Source organism: Mustela nivalis (genome assembly GCF_964662115.1).
Source record: "Mustela nivalis genome assembly, chromosome: 1".
NCBI lineage: Eukaryota > Metazoa > Chordata > Mammalia > Carnivora > Mustelidae > Mustela > Mustela nivalis.
In genome coordinates, this window is record NC_139020.1 from 213,593,371 (window position 1) to 213,604,147 (window position 10,777).

Consider the following 10,777-nt stretch of genomic DNA (forward strand, 5'->3'; position numbering starts at 1 on the left):
GAGTGGTCCGAGGCCGCTGACCGGGGCTGGCCGGAGGGAAGCCCCGCTGTGGCCCTCCCCCGTGGGGGTCCAGGGCTGGCTGTCACTGGAAGGGAGCTTCGAAAGCCCCTTCTCGCAGACACACCCCTGCTGGCCGCATCTCAGCCTGAAGGAGGGGTTGGTCCGGGACGTTTATGCACAAGGGACACTCCGTTCCATCGCCTGACCTCTGTCTGTGGTCCAGGGCCTCCTGGAGCAAGGAGGTGGGTGTGGGGTCGTGGTAAGAAGGCAGGAGAAGGTGCGCGAGTCGCTCCCAGACTTGGGGCCTTCTCCGTCAACGATGACACCTGTTAGAATCTGACCCACTTTCTCCCTTGCCGTGATGCACTTGGAAGTGCCTGGAAGCCTGGCTTCGTCCATAGCTTCCCACCTGAACCGTAACTTGCTCACCACGGGACGGCAGAGGGAGAGGATTTGCAGAGAAATAACTTCTCTGGTCCTTGTGGTGTCCTGGAGGGAAGACAGTCCGGAGCCCTGGACCTTCCAGAAACCCAAGGGCTGGGGCCACACGGCCCAGTGAGGCGGGAGGAGGGGGGGAAGGGCGCCGTGCCCACATGCTCTTTCCTCCTAGAGGGAATGCAGGTGCCTCCGCCCGACCCAGGCGACGTCCTGAGCCCGGAGAAGAGCCTCCAGGCGCTGGCCGCCCTCCGCCACGCCAAGTGGTTCCAGGTCAGGGATGGGGGCAGTGGCATGGGGGCTCTGCCCTGTTGCTCAGGGGAGTGGGCTCGGCATACAACCAGGAAGGGCAGCCATCTGCACGGCATGTCCCCGGCTGGCCGGCCAGCCTGTGTCCCCCTGCCCAGCATGAACCGACACTCGTGTCAGGAACGTGGCCAGAGAGCTCGCTGCTCGGGGCTGGGGCTGCCACGGCCCCTGATCCACCCGATGGCAGCTACTGGGGGCTCCGATGGGGCCTGTTGGGTTGGCGTGGGATCTCTTGGGGAAAGGACTCGGCTCCCAGCTCCCTCGCTGGAGGCCAGCCAGTCTGTGCCGCCCCCTCCCCACCACCGGAGTCCCTCCTGGGCCTGGATCACAGCCCTGAGCGGCCACCCTTGTGCCCAGGGCCCCGTACACGTGATTCCCTGACCCGACGCTGTACTTCTTTTCCCAAAGGCTCGCGCCAGCGGCCTGCAGCCGTGCGTGATTGTGCTCAGGGTCCTCCGTGACCTCTGCCGGCGTGTGCCCGCCTGGGGGGCCCTGCCGCACTGGGTAAGGCACCAACGTGGGCCTCGTTTAGCCCGAGACACATGCCCCCGTTTCCCACGGCTGGGCTGTCCAAGTGCCTGAGCAGCGGCTCCTAGTGCCCCCCTCCCAGCCTCCACTCCCTGCCCTGTGTGCATCGGGGACAGGGTCTTGACACCACCCCCTTACGGACACAAGATCCGTGCTGACACCGAGAGGAGTGGTTTCCCTCTAAGTCTAGAAGCGCCCCCAAGACCTTGTGTCCCTGCAGGACCCCTCCAGGCAGGGCGGCTCCCTGGGGCGGGGGGCACGCCAGAGCTGCTCGCTGGGTCATTGGGATCCCCAGCTAAATGCACGAGGGTCCCAGAGGGCGGTTCTTTTAACCCTTGGGATGCTGGCCCACGGTGTTTGCGTGCCTGGGATTAGCTGAGGAGTCGGAGATGTGGAGAGCGAGGTCATTTGTGCTCAGCCAGGCCCCAGGGAGGGGAGGCTCCAAGGGTCCCCCTTTGTTGCAGAAATTCAAGGGGGAGTGGCCCTGAGGGAAGGAGCTCGGGGTCCCCTGGAGACCCTGCCCAGCCCATCATTGCTGCTCTCCCTCCGGTTCAGCTCCCCCGAGAGCTCTCCCCCAAGTCACGGTGTCTCTGCTGTCCCCACACTGCCCAGGCCATGGAGCTGCTGGCGGAGAAGGCTGTGAGCAGTGCGTCGGGGCCCCTCAGTCCTGGGGACGGCATGAGGCGTGTCCTGGAGTGTGTGGCCTCAGGGACACTCCTGGAAGGTCAGTCCCCCTGCCGGGGAGCCCCGTTCAAGGCAGACAGGAGGACGGGCGGACAGACCCACAGGCTCCAGGGGAGGCACGTGGATGCACCCTCGGAGGAGGGCGGGGCGCGGGCTGGGGCAGGAGAGGGGCCCGCCCTGGGGCAGCACGGCCCTGGTTCTCGGGGGGCCCTCCTGTCCTTTCTGGCGCGCCCCGGGAATCTTGGCGAAGGAAACAGCCAGGGTAACACGGATAACGGGCTGTAGGCAGGGGTGTTCACGCCGTGTATTTTCCACCGCCAAGGGGAGACCCCACACCGCCCCGCAGTTGAGATGTTCGATGCAGAAAGGGAGTTCCCGGGTTGTTCCAGTGACACAGGATGGTAGCAGGCTAAGAGAGTGGAAGCGAAGCAGTGACCCGTCCGTGTGGTCACACAGTGTCAGGGGCGCAGGGACCCGCGGTCGCGGCGGCCTCTCACGGGCCGCTCTCTCCTGTGCTGTTCCCACCGCCCCTCGCCAAGACGGGCCTGGGCTCCAGGATCCCTGCGAGAGAGACCAGAGGGACACCCTCGGGGCCATGACACGGCAGCAGCGCGAGGACCTCACGGCCAGTGCCCAGGTGGGACCGCAGCCCCGGCGACTCCACAGGAGTGGGTGCGGGGAGGTGGCCCCCTGTCCCCGCCCCTGCAGAGTTGGGCAGCCTGTGGGTAACACGACTGCTCCTGGGGGCGGGGGAGCCCAGCTCAGGGCCGCGCACCCAGGGCCGCACTGGCTCGGACTTTTCCCCGGTGCCCCCCGAGGCCCTCCTGCCCGTGCTGTGCCACCACCCAGCCGTGGCCTCCAGCGCGACTGGCCCCGCCAGCCCTGAGCGCCTGGTTGTGGGTTCCCTTTTGTTGGTGGGGGTGTTAGCTCTCCCAGCGGCCCGGAGTCCGTAGCGGGCCTGGCGCTCACGGCGCGCCCCAGACTGGAAGCACCAGGTTGCTTGGGATCTGATTGGGATCTGAGGCGAACGGGAGATGCAGGGTTTGGGGTCCCCGTAGAGGGGCAGGCGGGGGCTGATGCCCCGAGGGGTGACCTGGCAGTGTCCTGCCCTCCGCTGACCCCAGCGAAGCCCCCTCCCTCTCTTCCGCGGTCGTGGGAAGCGCCCAGAGCCCAGGCGGCGTTGCGGGGTGCCAAGGGGTGGGGGGTGCTGACCCGCTGTCTGCCCCCAGCACGCCCTGCGCTTGCTGGCGTTCCGGCAGATCCACGCGGTCCTGGGCATGGAGCCTCTGCCGCCCCCCAGAAGCCGGCCGGGGCCGCGTTTCCGCAAGAGGCTGCGGGAGGCGAGTGCGGCCCCCGAGGGTGACGTCCAGAGGAAGCAGGGCCGGCCGGGCGAAGAGGAGCCCGCGTGAGCAGCCTCAGCCCTGCGCGTGAGTCCCTGGATCCATCCTGACGTTGGACCGTCGTGTCTTCTCCATGGGTTTCTTTAAAAACACTTGTGTTTCAGTCCTCCGTGAAACCCTGTTACCAGGGCGCGAGAGCCACGGGGGCCGCCCCGCCCCTCCCCACGGCCCCTGCCTGTTTCCCTTGGATCCCGCCCTGTTCATGCCCTTGAAATCCTGCCGAAGGGCCTTCTTGGCTGGGGAGGCAGGCCAGGGAGAGCAGGGGGCTGGGGGCCCACCCTGAGGGCACAGCCGGGCCCCCAGCCTAGGGACCCCCCCAGCTGCCAGAGGTCTGCAGGGCCTGAGCTGGGCGGTGTCTCTCCCGCTCTCGGACCCGCAGGGAGGATGCTGGAGCCCGGCGGTGGTGAGGGCGCGGGCTGGGCGCTCCCCTCGCCCCCCAGAGATGTCCGTGACCCACAGCCCGCCCTGACCCCGTGCCGACGAGCGCCTTCGACCACCGCTGTCTGCCGCTTTGCATTCAGGCCTGGGCTCTGCCCTCGTTCCCACTCGGGTGCGGCCGATGCAGGCCCAGGGCTGGGCCTGGTGGGCGTGGGGGCGCCCCCAGCCTCCGCCCCGATGCGGCCAGACTCCCTCTCCGCCGCGGCGTTTTGCCCAGCTGCCCGGGGACCCTGAAGGAGAAAAGCCCACCTGGGCTCCATCGATCCCTTCGGTTCCGTATCTGTGTTGAGGGGATGGCGGGAGCGTGGCTCCGCGTCTCGTGGGCTGCTGGAGCCGCCCGAGAGCTCGCAGGGCCCGGGGTAAATAAATCGTGTCTGTTGGCGTGGACTGTGCGCTCTTCCCTTGGGGTGCAGGTGCCCCTGCGGGCCCTCCCGCCACTCCCTCGGGGCTCCGGGCAGGGAGCCCGCCTCGCTCTCTGGGCCTCGGGCCACAGGTGTGAGCAGCGAGGAGAAGGCCGAGGAGCTGGGCTGCCCGGAGGCTGCACCCCGACATGTGGGTCCCTCGGGCCCTCCCCACACCAGTGTGCCCTGGGGACCCCACCCGAGAAGCAGTCATCTCGCAAGTGCCCCATGGCTGCTCAAGGAACCCATTTTGGCCTGGTCCCAGAAATGAACAGTGGGCCCCTGAGTGGGAAGGTGGGGGGCCTGGAGGGCTTCCTGGAGGAGGAGGTGGTGGTTTAGCTGAATTGGGGTTGGGGGCTTTCCACCTGCAGGGCCCCTATGGAGGGTTCCTTGGAGTTTTCCCAAATGCTCATTGTGAACCTCAGGAGGGAGGGGGCGGTTCACACGGGGAGCTCTGGTCCCAGGCTGAGCCGACAGCTTCAAGCCCCCGAGGCCTCCCCAGGCAATGGCACAGGCGACAGCGCAGAGAGCAGAGAGGAGGAGGCATGGGGAGTGACACGTGTCAGAGCATGGGCTGGTGCACAGACCAGCGCTGAGAGACGCCAGGACCCCCTTCTCAGAGCCGGGCTGGGGACTGTCAGCGCCTCGTGCTGGCGAAGCCCAGCCTTGTACTATCCGGCCGTTATCTGCTGCAAGCCGGAAGCAGCCGGCCCCTGTCTAACCACTGCTATCTCCTGGGGAGGGCGGGCCGCTCGCCTCTGCCTCTGGAGCCCTGGGCCTCCTTCCTGGGCGGAGGGCCCCGGCCCCCCTGCCTCCTGTGGGCACTCTGACAACACCTAGGAGTTGTCCTGCCCGCAGCCACGGATGGGGCACAGGGGAGGGTCCCAACCGTCTTCACTTCCTGCGGCAGAGCTTCACCGCACCCACCCCCTGCATCTGTCCATGGCTCTGCCATTCAACCAGCTCCCCAGGCTCACCACCACCACTGGGGAGTCCTCCCGGGTTCCTCTGTGCCCCACTTCCGCCTGCCATCATGGTGACCCATCTGCTGCTTCATTCCTCCGGCAGTAGGAGCTCAGAATAAAACCCCAAATCCTGACAAAGCCCCACAAAAGCCCATCTGCCACCCCCTTCCTCCGTAACTCCGCTTCAGACCCACCAGCCCCTGCTGTCCTCAGACCAGCCAAACCTGTTCTCACCCCCGGGCCTTTGCACATGCTGTTCCCACTACCTGGTAAGCTCTTCCCTGACCTATATGGCCAGCAACGCCTTCCTTCCCTCGCATCTCAGCCCAGACGTCGCCTCACAGACTCCTTGAGCACCTCACCCTGTCACGTAACCACATTCGTCATCTGCTCACCACACACCACTGGTTGGGGTCCATGCGTTCCCTGCTTTCCCCCACCGATGGGAACTCTGTGGGCAGGGAACGCATCCACTTCACTCGCTGTGGTATCCCCGGGTCTAGAACCTACCGAGTACATAGTAGTCACCCAATAAATGTGTTAACTGCTTGAAGCCGCGCTCTGACACCCAGAGGGGAGTCTCACTGTCCGAGGAGCGTGCCTCCCGCCTGAGAGGACGCTGTTTGCTGCCGTCTTATCCCAGGAGACCGTTGTCATGGTTTGGGCGAGAGGCTTCAGCGAAGGCAGGGGCAAGAGGAGGCCCGGGGCGAGGACTTGGCGGCCACGACCATCCCACCTGCCCCGCCCTGGAAAGCCACGCATCCCCCACTGCTATGACCCGCACGCGGTTCCCAGCAGGGGCAGCTCTGGGAAACCCCGTAACCCACCGTTCGCTGGTCCCCATCCCTGGCTCCTGGGGAAGACAGTATCTTCACCACCGAGTGGTCTAAAACCAACCCTGTTGACAGGGAGTTAAATCTTTCCCCCCCTAGCAACTCCAAAAAAATAAAAATAAAAATCAAGCAGTTGGTTAGCGAAGCCTTGGGTCCAGATGGATGAAGCGTCTGGGGGAACGGAGCTCCCTGCAAGCCCGAGGAGGGGTCGCTTCTGATCTTCCCTCTCCAGCCGGGCCCCCACCGGCCGAGGACCCCGGAGCGAGCCGCCCCGCGCAGGCGGGCAGGAGACGGGGAGACCTCGGGCTGCGGGCCGCGGGCCGGAGCCCGGTTGCTAGGAGACGGTGAGTGTGGGAGCGGTGACGCGGCCGCGTGGGCGGGGCTGCAGCCGGGCCTGGCGGGCCGCGCCAGACGGAACCGGCGGGCACACCTGCCACCCCGCTCGGAGGGCAGCCGGGAAAGCCCCCGCGTCCTGGTCTGAAACCCCCCGGTGGCCGAGGCAGCGTCTCCGCAGGCTTGGCTGCTCGGGCTGCCCTGGGGGTGGGGTGGGGGGGCGCCTCCGAGGGCTCCCTGGACGCCTGTGGCTTGGCTGCCCCGGAGACTTGCCGAGCGGACCGGCCGGAGGACGCGGGTCTCTCCTGCGGTGGAGAAGGCGGCCTGGGCGGGGGTGAGGAGCGAGCCAGTGCCCCGTTTGTCCGGCCAGAAAGAAAGCTCTGGGAAATACGAAGGTATTTACAGCGCGATGTCACCGCAGCGGTGTCCCCGCAGGCCACAGGGCGCACGTGCCCCACGTGCCCATCAGCAGGTGGATGGACACACTGGACAGTCCACCCAGACTCTGGAAGAAAGGAGGGACCCTGACCCCTGCCACGACGCGGAGGGACCCCCGAGGACACGGGGCTCAGCGAGAGGAGTCAGACCCAGAAGGACCCGTCCCTCCCGCAGGTCCCCACTCCCAGGAGGGCCCCAGAGGAGTCGCGTCCACACAGACAGGAGAGGGTGGGAGCGGGGGCTGGGGCAGGGGTGGGGCAGTCTGCGCTTCACTGGACGGAGTCTCCGCGTGGGGGACGGAACGTTCCGGAAGAGGACGGCGGGGGTGGCCGTGCAGTAGCGCGCCCGAGCTCTCCGCCGCTGAGCCGCGCGCTTGCACCGTGCGACGGTAAAGACGCTGAGTTTTACGTCGGCTTTTGCAGCCGAGAGCTCGAGTGCGCTGGGTTTTCCATTACGCAGAAGGCCACGCTTCAGGACGACGGCAGAGGAGTGACCCGGACCAGCCCGAACACCCGGTGTCTCCTTCCTTCCGGTGTCTCCCGCGCTCTCGGGTGCGGAGCGGCTCTCGGTACCGCTGATTCCCGCTGTCCTCTCCTTGACCCTGTCACAGCGCGGGTTTCTCGGGGGGTTTCAGTGCGCTCAGATGCTTTGTCCGATGTAATACTTCTGCAGACCTTACCACGTAATTTTTACAATCGTGGCAGTGACCGCATAACATAAAACTGCTTCATTTCACAGTGTACAACGCAGTGGTTTTTGGCGCTTTTGCAGAGGAGTGCAAGCATCACCACTCTCATCCCAGAGCATTCTGTCACCCAAAAAGAAGCTTCACCCCCATCAGTAGTCACGCTCCCCTCCCCAGCACCCTTCCCGTCGGTGGAGGAGCCCGGTCTGGGCGCGTCGCACGCGTGGACTCCCACCCGGTGTGGCCTCCTGTGTCTGGTTCCCTCCCTGCGCGACGTGGGCTCGGGGTCCGTCCCCAGGGCAGCGCGTGGGGGCCTCGCTCCTGTCCGCAGCTGGTATTCCGTGTGTGGCGGCCACATCTTGTCAGCCCCTCATCGGCTGATGGACCTTTCGGTTGTTTGCACTATTTTGGCTACTATGATGGGATGTAATTTTTAAGAAAAGATTTTACCTATTTATTTGAGAGAGGGAGATGGAAAGGAAGCAGGAGCAGGAGGAGCAGAGGGGAAGCAGCTTCCCGCCGAGCAGGGAGCCCGATGCGGGACTTGGCCCCAGGAACCTGGGATCATGACCTGAGCCCAAGGCAGACGCTTCACAGACAGAGCCACCCCGACGTCCTGGAAGAGATGTAATTGTTGACAGATGCGTAGTATTCCATAAAAGGACAGTACCCGAATCTTAGCTACCCCCTACTGGCGGACACTTAGACTGTTGTCAGATTATAAACGACAGCACGACGAACACGTTCTTGTACAGTTGGGATTCTGTCTCTCCCATAGATATCCCAAAATGGAACTTCTCGATCAAAGGGCACGAGCGCGTGAAGGCATCTGAAACTCCGTGGGCAACATTACGTTCCCCCAGAGCATTGCCGGTCTCCCTCTGGTTAAATGAAGGAGCCCTGTTCTCCGCCCCCAAGCCGGGACTGTGCGTTCTCATTTCCAAAATATCTTCTTCGCATGGACCGAAGTGTAGCAGTTTGGTTTCCTTCTGTGATGTCTTCACGTCCCATGGCCGTTCTCCCGTCTTCTCGATTACGCAACACGTGTTTACGGAACATCTGCCACGCGCCATGGACTGCCACTCACGTGGCTTCCGCAGATCTACCCGCGAGAGTGTGGATGCGTGTTCCGTGGCCAGTCAGCAAGCACTCGGTGCCTTCCCTGGGAGGACCCAAAGAACCAGAAGCTGTCACTTCCTACATGAGGGTGACTCCAGTGTCAGTGTGGTCCTTGAACATGTGAGCTGTGGGTTGGGGGGTGGGGGTCAGGACAGCTCACTTCGCCTCCCGAGCCTCTGTAAAGCTTAATCAAAACCAGCAGTACCAGCCTTGCAGAGCTAGGGGAGGACTCAATAGTAAAATGCCGTTTTGCACACTTGCTGCCCAGAAAGCTTCCGCCTCTGGGACGCAGGTGTGGGGGAGCACCGGTGGAAAGGTGGAAACTGGCGATCGAGATGGAAGTTGCGCGTTGGAGCCGTGACCCCTTTAGCTTTCAGAGCAGTTGTTGCTGGTGTTTGCGACTCCCGAGACCAGTGTCCCATACTCAACCCAGAGTGAAGCCACCCTAAGGGCAGGGTGTCTCCTACCACCTTTGCAGCACGTGCCTCATAAATTCTAGCTAGTGAGAGACTAACACACAAAAAGAGGAGAAAAAAGTAACTTGTTGGAGGAAGGAGACAGAACAGAAGGAAGCAGCTGGAGAGAAGCCCTTCTGCAGGTTATCCTTGGAGAGCTTGTAGAAGACACCGTGGACAGGAAACAGCTCTACATTTGGATTTCGAAAAAAGAACATTCCAGGGGTGCCCAGCTGGCTCAGTCGGAGGACCGTGTGACTCTGGATCTCGGGGAGGGGAGTTCAAACCCCACGTTGGGTGTGGAGATGACTTAAAGCAAAGAAAGAAGGAAGGAAAAAGAACATTCCAAGAACTAGAAAAAGCCCTTGGAAGTTAAAAACCTGATAGTCAAGATGGAAATGTTGGCAGGCTTGGAAGAAAAAGAACGAGAAGATGAAAGAAAAAAGGCAGGAAGCCCAATATATGACAGAGGAGAGACTCCAAAGTGGGAGAAATCACCAGGGACGTCATTTAAGAAAGTTTGCTAGGAATGGAAGACATGACAAAGCCCACTAACTGCCCAGCACTAAAAGTAACAACAACAACAAAAAATCCAACCCCCCACACCAAAACCACACTTTGAAAGTGCAGGATGTGGTGAAGGAGATTCTACAAGTGTCCAAAGAGAGAGGAACAATGTGACAAGTAGACAATGAGGAAACAGGGTAGCTTCGGGTTGTTCAACTGCCCAAGACTGAAAGCCACCACCAGCACAGTGTTCTCAGCCAGAGCACCAGTCACACGGGAGCGTGGAGGGAAAATACCTTCTCTGGCAATGCCTAGAGGTGCACATTCCCAAAACGAGGGCACAAACCAAGAAACACAGAGATCTGGACCCTAGAGACAGGAGCGACCCCCTAGGAGCCCCCAAGTGCTGAAACAGTGAAGGGCCAGGGGTACAGCCGGGCTGCAGCTGGCCCCGAGTGGAGAAGTTCGTTCTGCTGGAAAGCCTGGGGGAAAGAGAGTGACATAGACACACAAAACAAAGGCAATTACTAACTTCAGGAAAATAACAAAGCCAGTCCTAGAAAACAAAAGTGTTCTGTAGTGTTTATTGATCTGCTGCGAACAGTTTACCTGAGACTCTGCTATGTGCCAGGCTCCAGAGACAAATGACTGACCAAGTCAGAGACCGTCCTTGCCCTTGCTCATGGAACATATGTTTTGTCAAGGGGGCCAACGCCAGTCGGTAGGGCAATCCACAGGAATGAGTAAGACAGGGTCGCAGGCAGTGGTGTGGGCTCAGATGGCGGGGGGTCGTGATGGGTGGTCAGTAAGGGTCTCTTGGAGGAGCCGGTGAGTGGAGAAGGGCCCATCAGACCATGTCTCCAGTTGCAGAATGAGCGATGCAGTGATTTTCCTCAAAAGAGCGGAATGTTCCTCCACCGAATCCCCAAGTCCCTGGCAGGGAGCAGAGAGCTAAAATTAAAGATGTACTAATTGGGGCAGTCTGATCGGGCCATGTGCTCCAGCAGAAGATCTGCTGGGGGCCCAGCAGTTCAGCTGTTCCCACATCTGGCTGCCACTGGCCTGCCTCATCTGCTCTCTAGAAAACTCCTTGGGGGTCTGTCATATATACTCAACATCTTGCTGGGCAGCGTGTGGGCTGTGGAGCCTGACAGACCTAGGTTAAAACTGAAGCTTGCCACTTCCTGTGTCCTGGGGTGGGAGGAGCCACAGAACCCTCTGGGCCTCAGTTTTCACATCTGTGAAAT

General features: G+C 62.4%; 1 protein-coding gene and 2 long non-coding RNA genes across 4 annotated transcripts in view; 2 read left to right on the top strand and 1 right to left on the bottom strand.

Annotated features, from left to right (window-relative positions):
- The window catches only part of ZFR2 (zinc finger RNA binding protein 2), a 36,449-nt gene extending 31,116 nt beyond the window's left edge, over positions 1 to 5,333 (top strand). Inside the window, exons 17-22 of one of the 2 annotated variants that reach the window (XM_082718841.1) lie at positions 611 to 708; positions 1,153 to 1,248; positions 1,885 to 1,996; positions 2,496 to 2,593; positions 3,186 to 3,383; positions 3,736 to 5,333. In XM_082718841.1, the coding sequence (XP_082574967.1) occupies positions 611 to 708; positions 1,153 to 1,248; positions 1,885 to 1,996; positions 2,496 to 2,593; positions 3,186 to 3,365 (584 nt within the window). In that variant the 3' untranslated portion in view covers positions 3,366 to 3,383; positions 3,736 to 5,333. Of the gene's footprint in view, positions 1 to 610; positions 709 to 1,152; positions 1,249 to 1,884; positions 1,997 to 2,495; positions 2,594 to 3,185; positions 3,530 to 3,735 lie in introns of those variants that run through there. The other variant, XM_082718840.1, reaches the window with a different exon arrangement.
- Positions 2,229 to 6,335, bottom strand: LOC309857472. Its single transcript, XR_014307726.1, has 2 exons — positions 5,671 to 6,335; positions 2,229 to 2,517 (listed from the first exon to the last, which is right to left on the bottom strand). It is a non-coding gene; the product is annotated as an uncharacterized lncRNA (long non-coding RNA).
- Positions 6,336 to 6,386: 51 nt separating this feature from the next.
- Positions 6,387 to 7,811, top strand: LOC309857514. The gene is made up of 3 exons (XR_014307741.1): positions 6,387 to 6,938; positions 7,187 to 7,315; positions 7,503 to 7,811. It is a non-coding gene; the product is annotated as an uncharacterized lncRNA (long non-coding RNA).
- Positions 7,812 to 10,777: the final 2,966 nt, after the last annotated feature.